The sequence below is a fragment of the Mizuhopecten yessoensis genome, unplaced genomic scaffold (genome assembly GCF_002113885.1).
Source record: "Mizuhopecten yessoensis strain PY_sf001 unplaced genomic scaffold, ASM211388v2 scaffold6361, whole genome shotgun sequence".
Lineage (NCBI taxonomy): Eukaryota > Metazoa > Mollusca > Bivalvia > Pectinida > Pectinidae > Mizuhopecten > Mizuhopecten yessoensis.
In genome coordinates this window covers 116,674-143,559 of record NW_018406511.1, presented here as the reverse complement: position 1 = coordinate 143,559, position 26,886 = coordinate 116,674, and the positions used below count along the sequence as shown (strand labels likewise).

Genomic DNA, 26,886 nt, shown 5'->3' with positions numbered 1-26,886 from the left:
GGGTGATTTGAGTAGCCCACCATCAGATGATGGTGTGCTAAAAATCACTATTTAAACAATCCTATATATATGGCAATATTTCCTCCCCCGTCAAATGGAGAAGAAAGCTATGTGAAACAACAAAAATATAAATCCCAGTTAAATTAATTTAATAAGTCCCCATTAAAGCTTGATGCTGTTCAATTCAACAGGATATTAATCTTAAACATTATACATCACTGACATGGTATATTTCTTTTACGTCAATCACATCTCAACTTAGCTGTCTTTCATTTTAACTTTGAAGTATGAGAGCTTTGTCGTATCACAATTTTCTGAAGAACTCTAATCAACTCGTTAAATCCACCTCTTTCAAACCTTACTCGTGCATTTCATCTTCACATCTCCTTCAAGCTGAAAAAGAAAACTTCTCGTAAACTTTCGGTCCATTTCAATACAATGATATTGACAGGCAACCTCTGCCAGACTGTTCCTGTGCAGCACAGCACTTTTCACAGGGAAATGAATGGTATTAATAATTACCATGATGAAATTGTTCATTAAAAAAAAAGAAAGTCTTCTCCCTTTTTCCTCATAGAAGGGGTTGCTGTTGTGGGGGCTGTTGATAAAACTGGGGGCCCCCAGGGGCCCCTATGGGTGGGGGAGCAGGATAATTGTTCTGAATGCTAGGCTGTGTCTGGGGAGGAACTGTGTTTTGCGCCATGCTCTGCATGGAACTGTGGGAGGGCCCAGTGGTGACGCCTTGTGACGATGTGTAGGCCTCTGTTCCACTGGGTACACTGGAACATAAAAATACCACACTTTAATCAGAGAGGCTATAGTAGCATATTCTGTATACTGAGGAAATTTTGGCCAAATTTTGGCACTGCGCCGGTGACATGTGACATGTGACAAACTGGTATAGGTTTATGATTATCACAAAAATATCTCTTCCATCATATCATAACATCCCAGTTATCAAATCATATAATTAACTCTAAAAAAAAAAATCATACACAAATTATATATGAGTATGAATCACCACTATTTTATGGTTCCCTCATTTTTAACACTTGAAAAGAATTTTGTCAAATTACATCATCACCATCCATGGAGTTGAAATTTGAATTAAAAGCATGCTGTAATGTTTGAAACTTAACTTCATAAAGACGTATAATGTACATGTGCCTACAGTGTTTTTGCCAATCCTGTTTATAATTCATTTAATAATTCAAAAGAGAAATTCTACTTTTGAAAACTTTTTTTCTTAATATAAAACATTATGGAATACATTTATTACTAACTTTGTAAAACTTTGACTGCTTGGTGGTGCATAGACTTGTGATGGTGGACCGACAACCATCTGTGGCATCTGTCCTTGACCCTGTGGCATCTGTCCTTGACCTTGCTGTGATATTTGACCTTGACCTGGGGGAGGCATCTGCATCTGATTTTGCATTGGCATTTGAACCTGTCCCGGCCTGAACTGCTGTTGGCCATTGTACATTGACTACAAGTATTACAAGGTCAGTATATAGCTATCTACAGAAGCACACAGAACACAGGAAATCATCATACACTTAGCAAACTGTTAACACTTACAAAAGGGACTTCTGACTAATTTACAGCAGAAAAAATAACATCCAACTTTCCTATGAGAACCCGAACCATTTTACCTCAATAAATCATTTTCTAATTTTATCAAAACTAAATGATATAACAGATAAATTTCTACAATTATAGAAACTCCTCATTCAGATCATTTTTGTTTAAAGTACACTGGACAAATGATTTTTCATCTGAAAAGTTTACACATCAAATGAAATAGATTTCCAACACAGAGTTGACGGACGTTTTAATTGAGGGTCTTTACATATGGGGAAAGAATCGTCACTTAAATAAATTTTGTTTACTACAACATTCTGCACTAATAGGGGTGGACAACCTGAGCTTACCTGACTAGATATGGGCTGTGTCATTGACATATTTGGATGCGAGAAATTCATAGGGCCTGGCGCTACACCACCCTTAAACGAGGCGTATGGGTTTGGGTCCTCCTTCATCAAGTTGTGATACATCTGCAGGGCGTCTACGACCTTGGAGTTTATCTCACATAGACTGGCATGTTTTCTGTCATACATAAATGAAGTAGGTATTAAATTTTCCACCATGGATACGTTAAGTATTTTATGGATAAAAATGTTTGAACAGCCAGTGTAAAATATAAAAGTATAAGCTTTGACTCCTTTTATAAACAAGAATTACGCGTCATTATATGTGTCGCCCGTCCCGCTTTGTCTAGCTCTTATACTTTGTCAGAAATAGCCTTACATGCAAGAGCTAATCGCAAAACCTTAACGTTGAGTTTTTTCTAAGTCCAAAAATTGGAGGTTTTTATCAAAAAAATACAGAAATTGTTGAAATGCTAGTAAAGTGTGTAAAGCATTCAGCTATACATCCCATGATACACCTGACCCAAGTTTGGTTGCTCTAGCATTTATTTTTTGTCAGAAACAGCATAATATGTAAGAGCTAAACGCAAAACCTTAACGTTGAGTTTTTTTCTAAGTCCAGAAATTCGAGGTTTTTACCAAAACAATGCAGAAATCAATGAAATGTTTTTAGTGCAGTAGGCTCCACTACCCATGCTACATCTATGATCGAGGTTTTGTTGGTGTAGCTTCGTCAGAAACAGAGCTAAACGCAAAACCTTAACATTGTTGACGCCGCTGTCGCCACCGCAAATGCAGTGCCTATGTGTCTTTCCGACATCCGTCGTAGGCGACACAAAAATTATCATACAAAATTTTTGTATTTGTTATATCAATATTCAGAGATTAAATCTTAAAATTCACAAATTTTCCTCAGCACTTATAATTAAGAATGTAAAAGACATGATATACCTGTCAATTTTCTCTAATTCTGTGTCTATCAGTGGACCCATTCCTTTACATGTCTCTGCAAGGAAAACAAAAACATCGAAATTTTAAATGAAAAGTTGAGAAATTTTATCAGACATGCTTTTGAATATATTCAGTTTTCAAATATTGTTTTTCATCACGGCCATTTAATATCACTGTTACACTAAAGCAGTGATTGCAATGAACCGATACATAAGTATCATATAGATCTATGTAATTACATGATTAAATACTGCATCAGTTTAATGTATCTAATGAATCACACCTGAAAAGTTACATTCCATTACAGTTATATTACTACTACATTACAACACACAATCTTTTTGTTCACCTTTTAATTTATTGACCTCATATCGGGGAGATTTTTACTTGGTTATTTTTCATTTTAAAGGCAGAATATATACTACAAATTTGTCGTCTTGGGAAATTGTAATAGGAAAACCCAAGCTCAGAAATCGTCCTATACCAAACAATGTTTTCACAAAACTTTCACAACTGTTGTTTTACATATTTATCTTTTTAGAACAATTGAATATATAATCTTACAGTATTAAAAGAGAAATCTGATTTTGTCAACAAAAAACTGTCCCCAGTTATCAACCGATATTTCCAAGAAATGTTTGTAAACCCTTATTCCTTAAACTTCTAAATTTGTGTGATTCATTCTATATTTTGTGCACACTTATTTGACCTTAAACCTTGAGGTGAAGGTCACAGTGACCTAGTTACAGTACACTGCACACCTTCCACAGGTGAAGCAGTTATTCTTCAATTTTCATACAAATATTTAACTCATCTACCCCTGAAATTTCATTATGAACTATTCCAACCTTTGAAATGGAAGAGTTCAAATGTGACTTCAGGGGTGAATGAGTTAAAAAAAAACCTGAAAAATATGCAGTTAGTTGAGCGTTGACAAGGTCACTGTTATATAATTCTGCTGCATTGTATACTCTAAGTGAATGATGCAGGTTTAACTTCATCAAGGCATCTTTACATCGTTTGAAGAGTTTGAAATGTATTAACAGCCTGGACAAATTCTCAGTAGTAAGGACCTAGGTGTACCTACCTTCAAGTCGGAGCATTTCCTCAGAGTCAGGCTGAGTCTCTCCTGTTGGGTCAGCATTCTGTATCAACTGCAATACGTTGTCAATCTTTTCCTGAAATCATAATAAAAAACTTCCATGAAATTGATTTCCGTCCTAAAGAGTTTAATCCTCCATATTTAAGATCTAAGTGAAGATTTATAATTATGTAAATATAACATGAACTAGAATACCGACAGGTCAGCAAGGGTCCCGCTGTATGCCTGATAGTGTATCTCCCGTATAGAATACTGACAGGTCAGCAAGGGTCCCGCTGTATGCCTGACAGTGCATCTCCCGTATAGAATACTGACAGGTCAGCAATGGTCCCGCTGTGTGCCTGACAGTGTCTCCCCCGTATAGAATACTGACAGGTCAGCAAGGGCCCCACTGTATGCCTGATAGTTTACCTCCCATATAGAATACTGACAGGTCAGCAAGGGTCCCGCTGTGTGCCTGACAGTGTCTCTCCCGTATAGAATACTGACAGGTCAGCAAGGTCCCCACTGTATGCCTGATAGTGTATCTCCCATATAGAATACTGACAGGTCAGCAAGGGTCCCGATGTATGCCTGACAGTGTATCTCCCGTATGGAATACTGACAGGTCAGCAAGGACCCCACTGTATGCCTGACAGTGTATCTCCCGTATAGAATACTGACAGGTCAGCAATGGTCCCGCTGTGTGCCTGACAGTGTCTCTCCCGTATAGAATACTGACAGGTCAGCAAGGGTCCCGCTGTATGCCTGACAGTGTATCTCCTGTATAGAATACTGACAGGTCAGCAAGGGTCCCACTGTATGCCTGACAGTGTATCTCCTGTATAGAATACTGACAGGTCAGCAAGGGTCCCACATGAAAATATAACATGAACTAGAATACCGACAGGTCAGCAAGGGTCCCGCTGTATGCCTGACAGAGTATCTCCCGTATAGAATACTGACAGGTCAGCAAGGACCCCTCTGTATGCCTGACAGTGTATCTCCCATATAGAATAATGACAGGTCAGCAAGGGTCCCGCTGTATCCCTGACAGAGTATCCCCCGTATAGAATACTGACAGGTCAGCAAGGGTCCTGCTGTATGCCTGACAGTGTATTTCCCATATAGAATAATGACAGGTCAGCAAGGGTCCCGCTGTATCCCTGACAGAGTATCCCCCGTATAGAATACTGACAGGTCAGCAAGGGTCCCGCTGTATGCCCGACAGTGTATCCCCCATATAGAATACTGACAGGTCAGCAAAGGTCCCGCTGTATGCCTGACAGTGTATCTCCTGTATAGAATACTGACAGGTCAGCAAGGGTCCCACTGTATGCCTGACAGTGTATCTCCTGTATAGAATACTGACAAGCTCCCGTATGGAATACTGACAGGTCAGCAAGGACCCCTCTGTATGCCTGACAGTGAATCTCTCATATAGAATACTGACAGGTCAGCAAGGTCCCGCTGTATGCCTGCAGACAGCTGTATCTCCCGTATAGAGTACTGACAGGTCAGCAAGGGCCCCGCTGTATGCCTGACAGTGTATCTCCCGTATAGAATAATGACACGTATGGAATACTGACAGGTCAGCAAGGACCCCTCTGTATGCCTGACAGTGAATCTCTCATATAGAATACTGACAGGTCAGCAAGGTCCCGCTGTATGCCTGCAGACAGCTGTATCTCCCGTATAGAGTACTGACAGGTCAGCAAGGGCCCCGCTGTATGCCTGACAGTGTATCTCCCGGATAGAACACTGACAGGTCAGCAAGGGTCCCGCTGTATGCCTGACAGTGTATATGTATCTCCCGTATAGAATACAGACAGGTCAGCAAGGGTCCCCCTGTATGCCTGACAGTGTATCTCCCGTATAGAATACTGACAGGTCAGCAAGGGTCCCGCTGTATGCCTGCAGACAGCTGTATCTCCCGTATAGAGTACTGACAGGTCAGCAAGGGCCCCGCTGTATGCCTGACAGTGTATCTCCCGTATGGAATACTGACAGGTCAGCAAGGACCCCTCTGTATGCCTGACAGTGAATCTCTCATATAGAATACTGACAGGTCAGCAAGGTCCCGCTGTATGCCTGCAGACAGCTGTATCTCCCGTATAGAGTACTGACAGGTCAGCAAGGGCCCCGCTGTATGCCCGACAGTGTATCCCCCGTATAGAATACTGACAAGTCACCAAGGGTCCTGCTGTATGCCCGATAGTGTATTCCCCGTATAGAATACTGACAGGTCACCAAGGGTCCCGCTGTATGCCTGACAGTGTATCTCCTGTATAGAATACTGACAGGTCAGCAAGGGCCCCGCTGTATGCCCGACAGTGTATCCCCCGTATAGAATACTGACAGGTCAGCAAGGGCCCCACTGTATGCCTGACAGTGTATCTCCCATATAGAATACTGACAGGTCACCAAGGGCCCCACTGTATGCCTGACAGTGTATCTCCCATATAGAATAATGACAGGTCAGCAAGGGCCCCACTGTATGCCCGACAGTGTATCCCCCGTATAGAATACTGAGAGGTCAGCAAGGGTCCCACTGTATGCCTGACAGTGTATCTCCTGTATAGAATACTGACAGGTCAGCAAGGGCTCCGCTGTATGCCTGACAGTGTATCTGCCATATAGAATAATGACAGATCAGCAAGGGCCCCTCTGTATGCCTGACAGTGTATCTCCCGTATAGAATACTGACAGGTCAGCAAGGGCCCGGCTGTATGCCTGACAGGGTATCTCCTGTATAGAATACTGACAGGTCAGCAAGGGTCCCGCTGTATGCCTGACAGGGTATATGTATCTCCCGTATAGAATACAGACAGGTCAGCAAGGGTCCCGCTGTATGCCTGACAGTGTATCTCCCGTATAGAATACTGACAGGTCAGCAAGGGTCCCGCTGTATGTCTGACAGTGTATCTCCCGTATAGAATACAGACAGGTTAGCAAGGGTCCCGCTGTATGCCTGACAGTGTATCTCCTGTATAGAATACTGACAGGTCAGCAAGGGTCCCGCTGTATACCTGACAGTGTATCTCCCGTATAGAATACTGACAGGTCAGCAAGGGGCCCGCTGTATGTCTGACAGTGTATCTCCCGTATAGAATACTGACAGGTCAGCAAGGGTCCCGCTGTATGCCTGCAGACAGCTGTATCTCCCGTATAGAATACTGACAGGTCAGCAAGGGCCCCGCCGTATGCCTGACAGTGTATCCCTCGTATAGAATACTGACAGGTCAGCAAGGGTCCTGCTGTATGCCCGACAGTGTATCCCCCGTATAGAATACTGATAGGTCAGCAAGGGTCCCGCTGTATGCCTGACAGTGTATCTCCCATATAGAATAATGACAGGTCAGCAAGGGTCCCGCTGTATGCCTGACAGTGTATCTCCAGTATAGAACACTGACAGGTCAGCAAGGGTCCCACTGTATGCCTTACAGTGTATCTCCCATATAGAATACTGACAGGTCAGCAAGGGTCCTGCTGTATGCCTGACAGTGTATCTCCCATATAGAATAATGACAGGTCAGCAAGGGTCCTGCTGTATGCCAAGGGCCCCACTGTATGCCTGACAGTGTATCTCCCGTATAGAATACTGACAGGTCAGCAAGGGTCCCGCTGTATGTCTGACAGTGTATACGTATCTCCCGTATAGAATACTGACAGGTCAGCAAGGAACCCTTTGTATGCCGAACAGTGTATCTCCCGTATAGAATACTGACAGGTCAGCAAGGACCCAGTGTATCTCCCGGATAGAATACTGACAGGTCAGCAAGGGTCCCGCTGCATGCCTGCAGACAGCTGTATCTCCTGTATAAGCGCCAAATACAGACAGGTCAGCAAGGGTCCCGCTGTATGCCCGACAGTGTATCCCCCGTATAGAATACTGACTCCTGTATAGAATACTGACAGGTCAGCAAGGAACCCTTTGTATGCCGAACAGTGTATCTACCGTATAGAATACTGACAGGTCAGCAAGGGTCCCACTGTATGCCTGCAGACAGCTGTATCTCCTGTATAAGCGCCAAATACAGACAGGTCAGCAAGGGTCCCGCTGTATGCCCGACAGTGTATCCCCCATATAGAATACTGACAGGTCAGCAAGGGTCCCGCTATATGCCTGCAGACAGCTGTATCTCCTGTATAAGCGCCAACCAAAAGTGATCATTTTAGATTTATGCCTGACAGTGTATCTCCTGTATAGAATACTGACAGGTCAGCAAGGACCCAGTGTATCTCCCGTATAGAATACTGACAGGGCAGCAAGGACCCCTCTGTATGCTGAACAGTGTATCTCCCATATAGAATAATGACAGGTCAGCAAGGGCCCTGCTGTATGCCAAGGGCCCCACTGTATGCCTGACAGTGTATCTCCTGTATAGAAAACTGACAGGTCAGCAAGGGTCCCGCTGTATGCCTGGCACGTATTGAATACTGACAGGTCAGCAAGGGTCCCGCCGTATGCCTGCAGACAGCTGTATCTCCTGTATAAGCGCCAACCAAAAGTGATCATTTTAGATTTATGCCTGACAGTGTATCTCCTGTATAGAATACTGACAGGTCAGCAAGGACCCCTTTGTATGCCGAACAGTGTATCTCCCGTATAGAATACTGCCAGGTCAGCAAGGACCCTGACAGGTCAGCAAGGGTCCCGCTGTATACCTGACAGTGTATCTCCCGTATAGAATACTGAGAGGTCAGCAAGGGTCCCGCTGTATGCCTGACAGAGTATCTCCCGTATAGAATACTGACAGGTCAGGAAGGGTCCCGCTGTATGCCTGACAGTGTATACCTGACAGGTCACCAAGGGCCCCACTGTATGCCTGACAGTGTATCTCCCGTATAGAATTGACAGGTCAGCAAGGGCCCCGCTGTATGCCTGACAGTGTATCTCCTGTATAGAATACTGACAAGTCAGCAAGGACCCCGCTGTATGCCTGACAGTGTATCTCCCGTAAAGAATAATGACAGGTCAGCAAGGGTCCCGCTGTATGCCCGACAGTGTATCCCCCATATAGAATACTGACAGGTCAGGAAGGGTCCCGCTGTATGCCTGACAGTGTATCACCCGTATAGAATACTGACAGGTCAGCAAGGGTCCCGCTGTATGCCTGCAGACAGCTGTATCTCCTGTATAAGCGCCAACCAAAAGTGATCATTTTAGATTTAGAATATGACCTTATTCATGAATGCATGCTATCCTGAAGAAAACTGCAGTCATAAAACAGAAGTATTGTAAGGACCTTATATGATGTATTTTTGACAGTATATTCCCGTTCCAGTTTTTAGTTAGAACAACCTTGACCTGAGGAATTTTTAAACCACTATTGCACTTCTGCATATAATCACAAAGTATCATCATCAGAAATATCAGAAAGTTCAGCCTTCTATGATGTATTTTTGACAGTTAATAATATTCCCAATTCTATTTTTAGTATCAGTGACCTAAGGAACTTTTTAAACCCCTATTGCTCATCTGCATATCACAGTATATCACCATGTGAAATTTCAGAAATTTAGGCAATCTGGATCATGAGATAATCTCCGGAAACGAAAGTGCTGACAGACAGACGGATGGACACTGTGATTACTAAAGGGCATCCACATTTTTAATGCAAGGCCCTAAATATTTAATCATCCATTGTATTGTCATGCTGTTCAACCTGATGAAATCATATTTAAGCACGACGAAATGAGATAAATCATTTTTTTATGTTTGTATTAATCATATTTTTTTTATTATCAAGCTGCATGAAAAATTGATTTTCTTGCTGAAACATGATATCATCTGATGATGCAGTTTGACAATACCAATAAAAACGCCTACAGCATGGGAAAACATAATCATTGCTCTGAAATAAACAACCCTGCAAAAGCTCATAACAACCCCACTAAGACTTTAGTTAAGCTCGTTACAACACCACAAAGACATTGCTTCTGATATAATCTCAGCTTTGTAAGTGTGGACAAATGATGGAAAGCACTTACTATAGGGCACTTACTAATAGGGCACTTACTGATAGGGCACCCACATCTCAGATACAAGGCCCACATGACACCTACACTCATCAGGTACATGATAGACAGCCTTACACCTAAGGTATTCGAAATATAGAGACCTTGCTTTCATCAGTTTGAGAAACCAAGGTGTGTAACTGTGACAGGTATAAAGGTCTATAGTACCTCATTAATGTCAACCTCCTCTGGGGGAACATCAACAGCCTTCACTTGGACCTCCTCATTGAATTGCACCTTTTTCTTCTCTTTAGCTAGGAACACATAAACACATCCTTAAGTACAGCTTTAGTAAGCTCTGATCACAAGATATTCCTTTCATCCAAACAAATTTTACTTCAATTATTTTCATGACAAATTTTTCATTGATATTGATATTTAACTTCTTTTTTTTTAAACATCTTTCTGAGTCTATTAACTTCTTCATAAACATCTTTCTGGGTCTATTAAATTCTTTACAGTCAATTGAACGGGTTGGTTTCCACATTGATTTTTAATTTTCTGATATTACTTGATCATGGTTTTTTTATGCTGACTAGCACTTTCAGGCTTTGTTCTAACAAATGTAGATGAAGGGAAATGACAATTCAAACCACTTGTTTTTTTTATTCACGATAAATACATCTAAACATTATTGGAATATTTTTTTAAAACATTTTGGTAAACTATGTTCTGCTTGTGTGTTAAGCGTGTTTTTCAGTCTCTCACAGCTGTTGTGGGATATTGCACTACTTACAATCCTCTGGTTCCACCGATAGGTCGGCCGTGACAAAGTTAGCCGGGAACAAACCTTCCCCTCGCTGGTTAAAACCCTTCCACCAATTGACATCACTTAGAATCAAAAAGAAATTAATTTATGGCATTTATATCAAACATATTTCAGATCACAGTACTTAAAACAATTACAACAAGAGGCCCAGAGGGTCTGTGTCACTTACCAGGATATTAAAGCCAAGTATTTGATCTTATATTGCAAATATTTCCAAACATTGGATCTGTCTCTCAGCAACATTATAAGGTTCCAATCTTTTGACCTCTGGGGGACCATAACAACTGTTAATAATACATAATACAAGATTGATTCCCTTTTACCCAAGGATGTGCTTCACCAAATTTGGTGTAAACCCCTCCACTAGTACAGAAGAAGAAGGATTTTAACCATTGAATCCCTTTTACCCAAGGATGTGCTACACCCAATTGGTTTAAACCCCTCCACTAGTACAGAAGAAGAACCCTTTATCCCATGTTCCCACTATTAAGCCTCACCAATCGTCGGATGAATTTGAAATTTTCATCTTTGCATACTTCAGTTTATTCCAGATTATGAATATATATCAACTAATTCTAAATACCTCATGATGCCAGAACTTTCCTGAAACGCCCCTAGTCCTTTGGTTAATTTCCTTGATTCATACAGGCCAAATTTAGTAAAAAAAAACAAAACACTACACGGTTTAGAACTACTAGCGCTTTAAAGGACAGAAGATGGACGCTGTACAATGGTATACGCTCACCGGTCCATTGGACAGATGGTAGTTACAGACAGGTGGTAGTTACAAACAGGTGGTAGTTATAAACAGGTGGTAGTTATAAACAGGTGGTAGTTACAGACAGGTGGTAGTTATAATCAGGTGGTAATTACAGACAGGTGGTAGATATAAACAGGTAATCTAAGATATGAATGAATGATCTGAATGTATTCATGACATAAGAAAATATGCCTTTCCAACCATTATCTTGTAAGATAACAGACATACTTGAGAAATGGAAATATTTTTGTTATAACCAGTTATTTTCATATTGCACAGAATTATCAAGTAACGACCAGAGAATCAGGAGAGTTATAATTACATTGATGAACAAGGCAAAGTAGTGCAAGGCAATCCATAGTCCCCTAACAGTAACGATTTCTAACTTTTTCAATGGGAAAGGTCAAAGTTAAGGTCAACGCATAGGTGACAGTGATACTGAAGCACAACTTCACATTAATCTTCATGCATAAACCCAATAAAAATCTTCAGTGGAATGACTAGAAGAAGTTTTCATTCAAGATTTCACACATTCAAATATCACTGTCATACCATGATCAATACATTCAAGAAAACAAAACAACAAAGGAAAGAAATTTCAAGAAAACAAAACAACCAAGGAAGAAATGACAAAGGTTTCCTAATGACAAAACATTAGGAGTGTACCAACCTATCATCTGTAACACTTATGAGCTCTCCTGATTTGAAGGTAAGTTCATTATCTTCTGCAGCCTCAAAGTCATATAGAGCTCGCACCTGCACAAAAATATAATAAATATCTTACAATTCGAACTTTACATTTTGATCCAGGAATGATGGTTGATTATAAGGAATTAACAGAAAGTGATTGTCGACATAATACCAACACTATGTGTTATTTTACTGCTACTGAAAAAGGTAAAACAGCACAATCTCTATGGGAGCTAAACATTGTTGTTTTCTTTTTGATAGATGGTATATATACCTTTCTGACTTCCCTCAGCTTACTGATGCTGGCATATGTGGCCGAATCAGACGACACAGAGTAGCCAGTGGGGTAGAGGGACGTCGTCTTCTGGGACGAACCTTTATCAGACTCCTTTAGGGAAAGTGCAATAGCTGAAACAGAAAAAATATATAATGAGCAGCACAGTTTTGTACATCATATATCTAATAAACAAGAAACTAGTCTAGCTTACAGATTAGAGGGAGAATTGTGAGAGAGACTAGAGTTGAGGTTCGACGTTGGATTCCTATGTGTACCCTGGTACTGATGTGTCAGTTTATATCTATCACACAAAAATTCCTGAAAAAGTAGGTACGGCTCTCACTAATATTGACATTATATTTACAGCCATAAATACAAAGTTTCTATGATGCCATCCAAGTTATTTGTTTTCAATATTATTTCTATAATTCTGACAAGTATAACAATCACATGTTGCTCTGATATTTGTCATGTGTTCCTGTTACATACATCAAGTAAATGTGCCAAACATAAGAAGTGAAGGGCATGGTGAAGGACACGGTGAAGGGCACGGTGAAGGACACGGTGAAGGGCACGGTGAAGGACACGGTGAAGGACACAGTGAAGGTCACGGTGAAGGACACGGTGAAGGACAAGGTGAAGGACACAGTGAAGGACACGGTGAAGGGCACGGTTAAGGGCATGTTAAAAGGCACAGTGAAGGACACGGTGAAGGACACGATGAAGGACACGGTGAAGGACAAGGTAAAGGACACGGTGAAGGACAAGGTAAAGGACAAGGTGAAGGACACTGTGAAGGACATGTTGAAGGACAAGGTAAAGGACACAGTGAAGGACATGGTGAAGGACAGGGTGAAGGACAAGGTGAAGGACACGGTGAAGGACATGTTGAAGGACACGGTGAAGGGTGAAGGGCATGGTGAAGGACACAGTGAAGGACACTGTGAAGGACACGATGAAGGACACGGTGAAGGACACGGTGAAGGACACGGTGAAGGACACGGTGAAGGGCACGGTGAAGGGCACGGTGAAGGACACGGTGAAGGACACGGTGAAGGACAAGGTAAAGGACACGGTGAAGGACAAGGTAAAGGACACGGTGAAGGACACGATGAAGGACACGGTGAAGGACAAGGTGAAGGACACTGTGAAGGACATGTTGAAGGACAAGGTAAAGGACACAGTGAAGGACATGGTGAAGGACAGGGTGAAGGACAAGGTGAAGGACACGGTGAAGGACATGTTGAAGGACACGGTGAAGGGTGAAGGGCATGGTGAAGGACACAGTGAAGGGCACAGTGATAGACAGGGTGAAGGACATGGTGAAGCTCAGGAAATGAATGTTATGATAAATGTGTGTGATTCAGTATTGAGAAGGAAGTCACAGTGTCAAACAACAGTTCTAGGTTAATTTCTGAACTTGATGAAAATTTCAAACCATTCCAAGTAAGTGAAATTTTAGGTGATTGGTCAGTGACCTATTTTCAGTGACCTTATTTGGTCAAACAGTAGTTCTTTGTTAATTTATAATTATAAACATGATAAAACAGATTTTTACCCTGAAATCTAAGATGGCTGTCTGACAGCCATTTTGTCCTTCTAATCTACAAAGAAATGCTGTATAACCAGTTATCAGTATGAGGACCATTATCAGGGGATAGGTAAGTGTAACTGACCTTTGGCTATCAGGGGAGGTAAGTGTAACTGACCTTTGGTTATCAGGGGAGGTAAGTGTAACTGACCTTTGGCTTTCAGGGGAAGTAAGTGTAACTGACCATTGGCTATCAGGGGAGGTAAGTGTAACTGACCTTTGGCTTTCAGGGGAAGTAAGTGTAACTGACCATTGGCTATCAGGGGAGGTAAGTGTAACTGACCTTTGGCTTTCAGGGGAAGTAAGTGTAACTGACCATTGGCTATCAGGGGAGGTAAGTGTAACTGACCTTTGTCTATCAGGGGAGGTAAGTGTAACTGACCTTTGGCTTTCAGGGGAAGTAAGTGTAACTGACCATTGGCTATCAGGGGAGGTAAGTGTAACTGACCTTTGGCTATCAGTGGAGGTAAGTGTAACTGACCTTTGGCTATCAGGGGAGGTTAGTTTAACTGACCTTTGGCTATCAGGGGAGGCAAGTGTAACTGACCTTTGGCTATCAGGGAAGGTAAGTGTAACTGACCTTTGGCTATCAGGGGAGGTAAGTGTAAGTGACCTTTGGCTATCAGGGGAGGTAAGTGTAACTGTCCTTTGGCTATCAGGGGAGGTAAGTGGAACTGACCTTTGGCTATCAGGGGAGGGAAGGGTAACTGACCTTTGGCTATCAGGGGAGGTAAGTCTAACTGCCCTTTGGCTATCAGGGGAGGTAAGTGTAACTGACCTTTGGTTATCAGGGGAGGTAAGTGTAACTGACCTTTGGCTTTCAGGGGAGGTAAGTGTAACTGACCTTTGGCTATCAGTGGAGGTAAGTGTAACTGACCTTTGGCTATCAGGGGGGGTAAGTGGAACTGACCTTTGGCTATCAGGGGAGGGAAGGGTAACTGACCTTTGGCTATCAGGGGAGGTAAGTGTATCTGACCTTTGGCTATCAGGGGAGGTAAGTGTAAGTGACCTTTGGCTATCAGGGGAGGTAAGTGTAACTGACCTTTGTCTATCAGGGGAGGTAAGTGTAACTGACCTTTGGCTTTCAGGGGAAGTAAGTGTAACTGACCATTGGCTATCAGGGGAGGTAAGTGTAACTGACCTTTGTCTATCAGGGGAGGTAAGTGTAACTGACCTTTGGCTATCAGGGAAGGTAAGTGTAACTGACCTTTGGCTATGTCGTCTTCCTCCTGTTGGTTATTGACTACATTAGGGTCGGTGCTCACTGGTGCTCTCTTCGGCTGCAAGTTAGAACAAACTGAACTTATTGTGTCACAACGAGGTTTTACGTACTACAGAAAATGCATCTATGTCAAAATACAGTTTCCTTGTGTATTTAATTAGTTTTTGGTCAATTTTGTATCATTTTTACAACAAGAGACCCATAGGGGCTGTATCACTCACCTGGTAGCATATGTGTATTAGATTGTCCATGCCCAGCAACTTTATGTATGGTTATGGGGTGGGGATCTGAACTGTTTCCAAGCTGTGACTAAGAAACTAGGTCCCTAGGGTTGTGGCCAGACCCAAGGGTCATTCTAAGATCATGACTGCATTCATCTCTTTATGCCCAGCATTTGTATATATAGTTTTGGGGTGGGGATCTCAACCATTTCAACGTTATAACCCAGGGGTTAAGTTTGCAAGGGTGGGGCAGATCCCTGGGTCAATTCTAATATCATGACAGCACTTGTCTCTTTATGCCCAACAATTGTTTATATTATTTTAGGTGAGGATCTCAACCCTCAAAGCCATGACCCAGGGGTTAAGTTTGCAAGGGTGAAGCAGATCCCGGTGTAGCATGGTATTGTGAAGCATGGTGAAATGAACCGCTGTTCATATTACCATTATGGTGAAATGAACTGCGGTTCATATTACCATTATGGTGAAATGAACTGCGGTTCATATTACCATTATGGTGAAAAGAACTGCGGTTCATATTACCATTATATGGTAATATGAACCGCCCCATGGTGAAATGAAGGGTTCCATCAATTTCTATTCTGACAAACTTTTTTCCATTCATTTTCTTTAAGTTTACTTCAGCTTGATGTATTCTATCTTAAAACCACAAAAATTATGTCTGGGGTAGAAAAAATTAGGGTGGGGCAGGGGTGCTGCTTCACTTTACCATAATGGTGAAATGAAGGGCTTTAGTAAAAAAAAAATCTATTTGACTTTTTTAAACCAAATCTGTTTTAGATTACATCAGTTTAATGTCCTGAATATGAAAATCACAAAAATTATGTCTGGGGTAGAGAAAATCAGGGTGGGGCAAGGGCCCTTCACTTTACCATAATGGTGAAATGAAGGGTTTTGGCATTTCTTATTCTATTTGACCTTTTTAAACCAAATCAGGTTTAGATTTCATCAGTTTGATGTCCTGAATATGAAAATCACATGGGTCAGCCCCATCATTTGTACAATTTTGAACCCCCACTAAAATTCAAATTCAAATCGTTTATTACTTAAGGCCTTACGGGCCCATAAGTTCACATACATAATACAAGTATTATCAATAACATGACATATATAGGAGGATGAGGTAGCTATACTTTTTCAACATATATGAACAAATACTCTTGGTCAAACCGTGGTTTATCCTCGGATTTGTTTACATTCGTGCCACGCCCCTGTGCCATAGTGCTTTCTGTCATTAAGATTAGTATTCACTCGAGTGAGAAATGTATTGCAATTAGAGAAAATTGGATATGACGTCATGACGGACATTTTGGTTTTTTATTAAGTTGAAAATGTTACCATATGTTAGAGGACATCTGGGGAAACCTTTTCCATCACAAATAAACCAAATATTTGTCATTGATAATAGAGTAAAACAAGTTTTAACATATTGCGATATTTCTAAAAGATCGAAGGAAATCTTTCAAACTGGCGTACAACGTAAACGGTAAATGTTACAGAAAAACTAAAGACATCAAATTCACCAGAATGGCATTCTACATCGATCTGTAGAAGAATTTAGTGTTGAAAGTGCTACCAGTTGGCAAAAAGCCCTTATTACTTCAAAGTTTTTCATTTCAAAATTCAATTCTTATCATACCTGTCCATCTTGATCTGGAAAATCATGTCCATCGGATTTCAAACTTTCATAAAATGATGGAATCAGACTGCAAAGTAGTAAGAATCACAAAATAAATATTGCAACATTTTAAAATCACAGTTCATCATTCACACTGTTCACCAAAGTTAGGAAGGCGGCAGGCCCTGTCCCCAGGCCACAACATACTAAGTCCTTAGTTGTTTTTCCCTGCTTTAAGTTCAGAATGTTTGGGTATATGCAACACCTTGTTAACCTGTTGTCAGTATAGTGTGACCTGGTGGACCACAGAGAGACCAACAATGTAACGCCCAGAGGCATGTCCTTAAATGACCTGAACTGTATATGCTTATTATGCTAATTATAAGCCATATAACTAAAAACAAACTTGGAACCACTTTGTGGCCGGGTATAAAATTACTGATTTCAATAAGAAGATGCTGGATCAGAACTATCTGCTCAATGGTAAAGTCAGATCATAGCCTAGTAAAAACAATGACTGTACTTACCTTAAAGCAGGATCGTTTTTAAATTCTTTTGATTCTGCCCATTTCTTTATCAGACCCTTTAATTTTTCAGACACTTTAGGATGTGCCTATGAAACAAAGAAATCAATAATTATTCGCACTGACACAAACATTTTATATACATCTATAAAGGAATATTGTTTCTAAAATTTCAATGTTTTTGACAGGTTAAAGGAAAACACTTCCCTATAAATAAATCTTGATGTTCACTATTGGTATCAGGAATAACACTGTTAACGGGTATAGGAATTATCAGTGTTACTACAGACTAGACTGTTAACGGGTATAGGAATTACCAGTGTTACTACAGACTAGACTGCTAATGGGTATAGGAATTACCAGTGTTACTACAGAGTAGACTGTTAACGGGTATAGGAATTGCCAGTGTTACTAGTTAATACAGACTAGCCTGTTAACGGGTATAGGAATTACCAGTGTAACTACAGACTAGACTGTTAACGGGTATAGGACTTACCAGTGTTACTAGTTACTACAGACTAGCCCGTTAACGGGTATAGGAATTACCAGTGTTACTACAGACTAGACTGCTAATGGGTATAGGAATTACCAGTGTTACTACAGAGTAGACTGTTAACGGGTATAGGAATTGCCAGTGTTACTACAGACTAAACTGTTAACAGGTATAGGAATTGCCAGTGTTACTAGTTACTACAGACTAGCCTGTTAATGGGTATAGGAATTACCAGTGTTACTACAGACTAAACTGTTAACAGGTATAGGAATTACCAGTGTTACTACAGACCAGACTGTTAATAGGTATAGGAATTGCCAGTGTTGCTAGTTACTACAGACTAGCCCGTTAACGGGTATAGGAATTGCCAGTGTTACTAGTTACCACAGACTAGACTGTTAACGGGTCTAGGAATTACCAGTGTTACTAATTACTACAGACTAGACTGTTAATGGGTATAGGAAGTACCAGTGTTACTACAGACTAGCCTGGTAACGGGTATAGGAATTACAAGTGTTACTACAGACTAAACTGTTAACAGGGATAGGAATTGCCAGTGTTACTAGTTACTACACACTAGACTGTTAATGGGTATAGGAATTACCAGTGTTACTACAGACTAGACTGTTAACGGGTATAGGAATTACCAGTGTTACTACAGACTAGACTGTTAACGGGTATAGGAATTACCAGTGTTACTACAGACTAGACTGTTAACGGGTATAGGAATTACCAGTGTTACTACAGACTAGACTGTTAACGGGTATAGGAATTACCAGTGTTACTACAGACTAGACTGTTAACGGGTATAGGAATTACCAGTGTTACTACAGACTAGACTGTTAACGGGTATAGGAATTACCAGTGTTACTACAGACTAGACTGTTAACGGGTATAGGAATTACCAGTGTTACTACAGACTAGACTGTTAACGGGTATAGGAATTACCAGTGTTACTACAGACTAGACTGTTAACGGGTATAGGAATTACCAGTGTTACTACAGACTAGACTGTTAACGGGTATAGGAATTACCAGTGTTACTACAGACTAGACTGTTAACGGGTATAGGAATTACCAGTGTTACTACAGACTAGACTGTTAACGGGTATAGGAATTACCAGTGTTACTACAGACTAGACTGTTAACGGGTATAGGAATTACCAGTGTTACTACAGACTAGACTGTTAACGGGTATAGGAATTACCAGTGTTACTACAGACTAGACTGTTAACGGGTATAGGAATTACCAGTGTTACTACAGACTAGACTGTTAACGGGTATAGGAATTACCAGTGTTACTACAGACTAGACTGTTAACGGGTATAGGAACTACCAGTGTTACTACAGACTAGACTGTTAACAGGTATAGGAATTACCAGTGTTACTACAGACTAGACTGTTAACGGGTATAGGAATTACCAGTGTTACTAGTTACTATAGACTAGACTGTTAACGGGTATAGGAACTACCAGTCTTTCACAGTTACCAACTTCCATTTTTTTCATATCATTAGTATGTCCATTGTAGTAGTAATTATTACTAATATTAATAACTTGGTTATTTTTCATATTGATTCATGATTTTATAGCAGTTCTTATTTCACCATCACATTCTTAAATGACCATAAATCACACTTCTAGCATATTTCAGTTCATGCGTGTATTCACCTTCTGACCAATAAGTGTTCGACATTCGGAAATGAAATCTCGGGATGATATCTCCAAATGAATAGGACGTCCACAGTTGTTGACTGCAGCATCCAACAACTAAAATCAAAAGCAACAACTTGTTAACATTCTGTACTTCTTTATCAGCAATCTTTTAACAAATAAATTAAAAAAAAATTACATTAGGATTTTATAGTCTATCCTGCTTAATATTACTTCTCTCAAATCCTGTTATTGTGAACAAAATAACTATTCAACTGATTATCTAAGATTTTGATTCGTCTTACAACAGCTAACATGTCGTCAAATCAAAACACAAAACAAAATATCTCACTTCAATAAATACCCACTCCCTCAACAATGTACCCACTCCATCAACAATGTACTCACTCCATCAACAATGTACCCACTCCATCAACAATGTACCCACTCCCTCAACAATGTACCCATTCCCTCAACTATGTACCCACTCCCTCAACAATGTACACACTCCCTCAACTATGTACCCACTCCCTCAACAATGTACCCACTTAATCAACAATGTACACACTCCCTCAACAATGTATACACTCCCTCAACAATGTACACACTCCCTAAACAATGTACCCACTCCATCAACAATGTACCCACTTAATCAACAATGTACCCACTCCCTAAACAATGTACCCACTTAATCAACAATGTACACACTCCCTCAACAATGTACCCACTCCATCAACAATGTACACACTCCATCAAAAATGTACCCACTTAATCAACAATGTACACACTTAATCAACAATGTACCCACTCCCTCAACAATGTACCCACTTAATCAACAATGTACCCACTCCCTAAACAATGTACCCACTCAATCAACAATGTACTCACTCCATCAACAATGTACCCACTCCATCAACAATGTACACACTCCCTCAACAATGTAACCACTCCCTCAACAATGTAACCACCTAATCAACAATGTACCCACTTAATCAACAATGTACACACTCCATCAACAATGTACACACTCCATCAACAATGTACACACTCAATCAACAATGTATCCACTCCATCAACAATGTACACACTCAATCAACAATGTATACACTTCATCAACAATGTACAGACTTAATCAACAATGTACACACTCCATCAACAATGTACACACTCCATCAACAATGTACACACTACATAAACAATGTACACACTCCATCAACAATGTACACACTCCATCAACAATGTACACACTCAATCAACAATGTACTCTCTTGGCAGGTATCAAAACCAACTGTATATCCCTTATCACTATTTAAAAATCCTAAATATTTGTTTGTGTAGTTTTTGTACTTTCTTAAATTAGCCCCTCAAAAAAATATCCTGACCAACCTACCCTGTTTTTTCAGATAATGAATCTTATCTGGAACATACATTTTTGGCCTCATACTTAATATCAATGATAAGTGATCATGATATTCATATGTATAATTACTATCTCTATACAAAAGTGGATTTACTCACTGCTAACCATTTAAAGCACAGATATGATATTTCCATTGGAGTGATATACTTACTGTCTGTACCTGCGTAGAGACTAACAATAAATAATAAGGACCTTTTCAATAAAGTGATATACTTATTGTCAGTGCCTGTTTAATGGAGTTATATACTTACTGTCAGTGCCTGTTTAATGGAGTGATATACTTACTGTCAGTGCCTGTCTAATGGAGTGATATAATTACTGTCAGTGTCTGTCTAATGGAGTGATATACTTACTGTCAGTACCTGTCTAATGGAGTGATATACTTACTGTCAGTGTCTGTCTAATGGAGTGATATAATTACTGTCAGGGCCTGTCTAATGGAGTGATATACTTACTGTCAGCGCCTGTCTAATGGAGTGATATACTTACTGTCAGCGCCTGTCTAATGGAGTGATATACTTACTGTCAGCGCCTGTCTAATGGAGTGATATACTTACTGTCAGTGACTGTCTAATGGAGTGATATACTTACTGTCAGTGTCTGTCTACTGGAGTGATATACTTACTGTCAGTGCCTGTCTAATGGAGTGATATAATTACTGTCAGTGCCTGTCTAATGGAGTGATATACTTACCGTCAGTGCCTGTCTAATGGAGTGATATACTTACTGTCAGTGCCTGTTTAATGGAGTGATATACATGTACTTACTGTCAGTGCCTGTTTAATGGAGTGATATACTTACTGTCAGTGTCTGTTTAATGGAGTGATATACTTACTGTCAGTGCCTGCATAGAGACGATAGGAACAATGTGGTTCAAACGCTTCACTATAGACCTCAAGCAATCCCTTGGACTGGAAAACAAGCCAATCAATCAATCAATAACACAAATTCATTATTTGATTTTAAATGCCTTGCCTTGTGGAAAAAAAGAAGTTGTTGAAAGATGAATAAAAATCTGTCCTCAATTCATTTCCCTTTTATTTAATAATTAATTATCATGGAAATAGTGATGACTGGTCATGAATTTTGAAGCTATAAACAACCAGGTGATATAAATGTATTGACTAAATCAGGTTATTTATGGGGGGCAGATCTATGTTAATTTATAAATTAAATAGAGGATCTCACATGAATTTCCATTCCATATGAGATTTATTTGCATGATTTGGTTTGTATTCCCGGTAACATTGGACCTAGTTGGCTCGTCAGATACCAGTTTTAGATGGGTTTCCCAGCACATCAATCGCAAAACTAACTCTGTCCATCTACACTGTGTATTCATTTGGTCTTTTAACCCTTTCACCACTATGGACTCATCCAGATCAATGCATAGTAGAGTCTACTAAAGTTACATAGGGGTGAAAGGGTTAACTAGTATTATTTTCTCGAGGCCACTGTTGTCTATACTGACCATATATATATCATTGATTGTGAAAGGAGCCATATTTTTTTACGACTCGTAGTAAAAAACGTAGTTTTGTTTACGAAACTATGTCACACATATCAACGAACACTAAATGTGAATAGACTGACCAATCAAAACCCTCGAAGGTGTTATTACACGTGTGTTCATAACAATATTTATGTAATGGGTGTTATTACACGTGGGTTCATAACAATATTTATGTAATGGGTGTTATTACACTGAGTCTCATAACAGGGTAGTCATGTGATAAATAGAGGATCTGTAATAAGTTTCCCTTCATATTTAATTTCTGGTACAAGTTTTGAATTCTTCATGTTTGCAAGCCTCTGGCGAGCAAATATGAAAAAATAAAAACAAGTATCATAAATCTGACATGAAGGGAAATGAATGACAGATTCTTTGATCATATAATACAAAGTTAAATGTATAATTGTGATATGAAACAAATATTTTGCACTTGGCCGCCTCTGAAACGATGAAAATTGCGTCCGCTTCACAATGACGTGACGTCACATCGATTGTTCCTATTCAATTTTGACGTTATTTCCGGAAAGATTTTACACATGTGCCATACACATAATTTATGTGATGGCTTTATGACACTGCATAACAGGGTAGTCATGTGATAAATGAGATTATTATTAACAAGAATTTCACTCAAATATCAACTTGGTGTAATATTCTGATCAATGAACACTCTAGTAAAAACATAAACTTTCTGACAATTAACAAGGTGGAAAATATCAAGAGATTTTTCTTACCCGTTGGGTTTTGTATTCACTTGGTCTACTATATCCATTATCAGGCCCCAGTCTTCAGTAGTATTCATCTCACTAGTCGCCTTTTCTACAATACAGAAAACGTCCATGGAAAAACTCTTCTTTCAGTGCCAGGATAAAAATCTTACATAAGTGAACAAAACCCTTCCCTCAAAAAAAGTCTTTTTCAAGTGGACATACCTCTTTCCGTGATTGATGGGTGTTTGACTGGCAAAGCGTGTTATATATAGAATGTGAACCAGGGTTTCATATCTTTATATTCCTGGATCAGGCTTGAAGTCCCGGGCCGGGATCAGCAGTGTTTTATATAGAATGTGAACGAGGGTTTCATCCCTTTATATTCCTGGATCAGGTTTTTAGTCTGAGGTCAGCAGTGTTTTATGTAGAATGTGAACCAGGGTTTCGTATCTTTATATTCCTGGATCAGGTTTTTAGTCTGAGGTCAGCAGTGTTTTATGTAGAATGTGAACCAGGGTTTCATACCTTTATATTCCTGGATCAGGTTTTTAGTCTGGGGTCAGCAGTGTTTTATGTAGAATGTGAACCAGGGTTTCATATCTTTATATTCCTGGATCAGGCTTTAAGTCCCGGGCCGGGATCAGCAGTGTTTTATATAGAATGTGAACGAGGGTTTCATACCTTTATATTCCTGGATCAGGTTTTTAGTCTTGGGTCAGCAGTGTTTTATATAGAATGTGAACCAGGGTTTCATACCTTTATATTCCTGGATCAGGTTTTTAGTCCGGGCTGGGGTCAGCAGTGTTTTATATAGAATGTGAACGAGGGTTTCATACCATTATATTCCTGGATCAGGTTTTTAGTCCGGGCTGGGGTCAGCAGTGTTTTATATAGAATGTGAACCAGGGTTTCATATCTTTATATTCCTGGATCAGGTTTTTAGTCCGGGCCGGGGTCAGCAGTGTTTTATATAGAATGTGAACGAGGGTTTCATATCTTTATATTCCTAGATCAGGTTTTTAGTCCGTGCTGGGGTCAGCAGTGTTTTATATAGAATGTGAACGAGGGTTTCTTATCTTTATATTCCTGGATCAGGTCTTTAGTCTGGGGCCTGGTCAGCAAACAACATGTATCCCCATCCAATTAGTATTACCACCAACATTAAAACTCTGTTGCTAAAAGGATGAAGCATCCATATATATGTGTAATAGAGATGAGTCTCAACCCAACCGGTCGGGTTGCTACAAAAAATGTTGATGTCTCGATAGTGTCCTTAATCTGGTGCAGAGTTGGGGTCAACATACCAGGGATATTTTCTGCTATCAGGGCGGTGCATGCGCACTGTGATCTAAAAGGTCATTTTTGGGTGCGTGAATGTTGTGCTCCATAGCCTTTTGTCAGCAGAATCGAAACGGGAAAAATAACTTGGGTTTCGAGTCTCTGGGTTATAAATACAATGTTTCGTTATAGACCAGGGCAGTCAGATGGATTGAATTCCGGAGAGCTCGAGTGCCACATCGTAGCATTAGAAGTAAGTGTAAGCAGGGATTATAGGTGTTAGGATGGGAGGGGGTGGTTTATATCTTTATCCTTAGTTTAGCCTGTGTAGTGTTTCGTTAATGTGTACATGTGCGGCGTAAGTGTGAGAGTTGTTATGTCCGTTTAGCCTTGTTGTCTCTCATCTGTACATAATTCATCGTATTCATTGTTAATAAATATTATAGGAACTATCCATCGGTGTTTTCTCATATATATTTATATCAACACAACGATAGAAACATCAAACCTGGGTGGACGGTAGCTATAGGCGATGCAGGACTTGGGCACCTGAGCGTGTGACACACATGGGGATTGTGCCCTAGGCCAGACTCATCCTATTACATATATAATCAGAGGATATCCCTGGCTATTTTTGACAAAAGAAAGATTTAAAAAAAATGTTTACACTCAATGGATATTCATGAAGTAGTCTATTTCCCTTTGCGAAACCTACAACAGCTCCTTATTTGTGGAGTATAGCAGTGAATATCTTGGAAAAGGAGGAAGTGAGTGTTTAATTGTTAATGTTTCCAAATCTTGCAGATAGACTCATATTACAATACTAAATCCTCATCTGTGCTTACTTAAGCGAATATAAAAACGCCCATTAAAAAGATTGGTTTATATCTTTTTAAAAGGCATATCCGAATTCATAAAAAATGAAAATACAGCACATGTATGATGTTTCGTCACCTGTGTGTGAAAATGAAAATTCGAGATGGTCTAAATATAGATAATAGGCATTAAACATGTCCTAAAATTATGACAATTCAAACTCTGGCAACTTGAAAATTAAATGTATGGATGATCTGTTGATGTTCTCAATCAAGGGAGAAAGAAAATACGGCAATAGTGGTTAAGACAAAGCTGTTGTAGACATGTCGTTTTGTACACAAATGTCGACATGTCATCGAGAACGAAAATATCGACTCCATTATCTGAACGCCAGTCTACATTGTATCATAAATTAACTGTATCAATACTTTGGTATATTATTCTTACCGACATCCTTGTCGAAAGGCGTTGAACTAGCAAATAGTGGCATTTTTGTGTTTATTATCAGCAGCTATCGTCCTTTACTCCAACATAATATTAACCGGAAGCTTCGAATTGACGCATGCGTATGTCTGATGATGTCATGTTTTCTTCCGGCATCAAATCCACGTGATGATGAGAAGCGAGGTCGAAATACTGGCCGAGTGCGTCTTAAAACCTTTTTTTTTATTTCTTCATGGTAGATGTCTGAAATATAATCTAGATCGCACATGAATTTCGTCGATACACACTTTATGAAAAATTATAAAGTTAGAAGGCCATATTACCTTTCTTTACGTGTATATTTTTCATTTAATATGAAATTTAATGAAGCAATTAGTTATATTTAATACTTGACGTACCGAGCAGCTATAAAATGTTATCTTAAATTTTGATAGGAATTTCTATATGAATATATAAAAAGCTAACCATACATCCAATGTTCCTTTTTAAATATATACACCCGTAACATGAAATAGTGACCCATCGTCGAATACCCACGGTTGATTTCACTGATGAGCCCGAGAACCGAAGCGAAATCAACCATGGGTATCCGACGATGGTAGAAAACCTACATCGTACATGAGTTCTAAATTCTACGTAGAAAACTAACCCACAACCGTTGAAAAATGACGCGAAATCTGGGTCAATTTCTGCGGAATATTATTTTTTGTAGCATAATATAAATTTGATGTTGTACCAATAATTAATAATTGGTCCAGTCAGATCCAACGTACGTAAGTAGAAAACTCGCATTTTCGCTCTAGAATGATCAGCCCGATAACAAGCCGGATAATCATTTACGATACAAAACCTAAAACTCAAGTTAATATTTCTAAAAACAAATTAAA

At 39.9% G+C, this 26,886-nt stretch overlaps 1 protein-coding gene across 1 annotated transcript; it reads right to left on the bottom strand.

Annotated features, from left to right (window-relative positions):
• Positions 1-132: 132 nt before the first annotated feature.
• On the bottom strand, positions 133-26,104 carry LOC110452001 (signal transducing adapter molecule 1-like). Its single transcript, XM_021500245.1, has 16 exons — positions 26,003-26,104; positions 23,486-23,570; positions 22,074-22,149; positions 19,837-19,935; positions 17,678-17,763; positions 17,172-17,238; positions 15,279-15,351; positions 12,478-12,611; positions 12,184-12,269; positions 10,721-10,815; positions 10,153-10,238; positions 3,970-4,060; positions 2,883-2,937; positions 1,935-2,109; positions 1,284-1,489; positions 133-779 (listed from the first exon to the last, which is right to left on the bottom strand). The coding sequence occupies exons 1-16, from the start codon at positions 26,043-26,045 to the stop codon at positions 572-574; spliced, it is 1,665 nt and encodes a 554-aa protein (XP_021355920.1). The 5' UTR covers positions 26,046-26,104; the 3' UTR covers positions 133-571.
• Positions 26,105-26,886: the final 782 nt, after the last annotated feature.

What these genes read in the sequence shown, in the direction of transcription:
- LOC110452001 (XM_021500245.1), bottom strand. Translation starts at nt 26,045, where the DNA reads ATGCCACTATTTGCTAGTTCAACGCCTTTCGACAAGGATGTCG. An exon ending in GCCTTTCGACAAGGATGTCG is followed by an intron (nt 23,571 to 26,002) that starts GTAAGAATAATA and finishes TCTGTATTGTAG; the next exon opens with AAAAGGCGACTAGTGAGATG. An exon ending in TCTCTATGCAGGCACTGACA is followed by an intron (nt 19,936 to 22,073) that starts GTAAGTATATCA and finishes TTTTGATTTTAG; the next exon opens with TTGTTGGATGCTGCAGTCAA.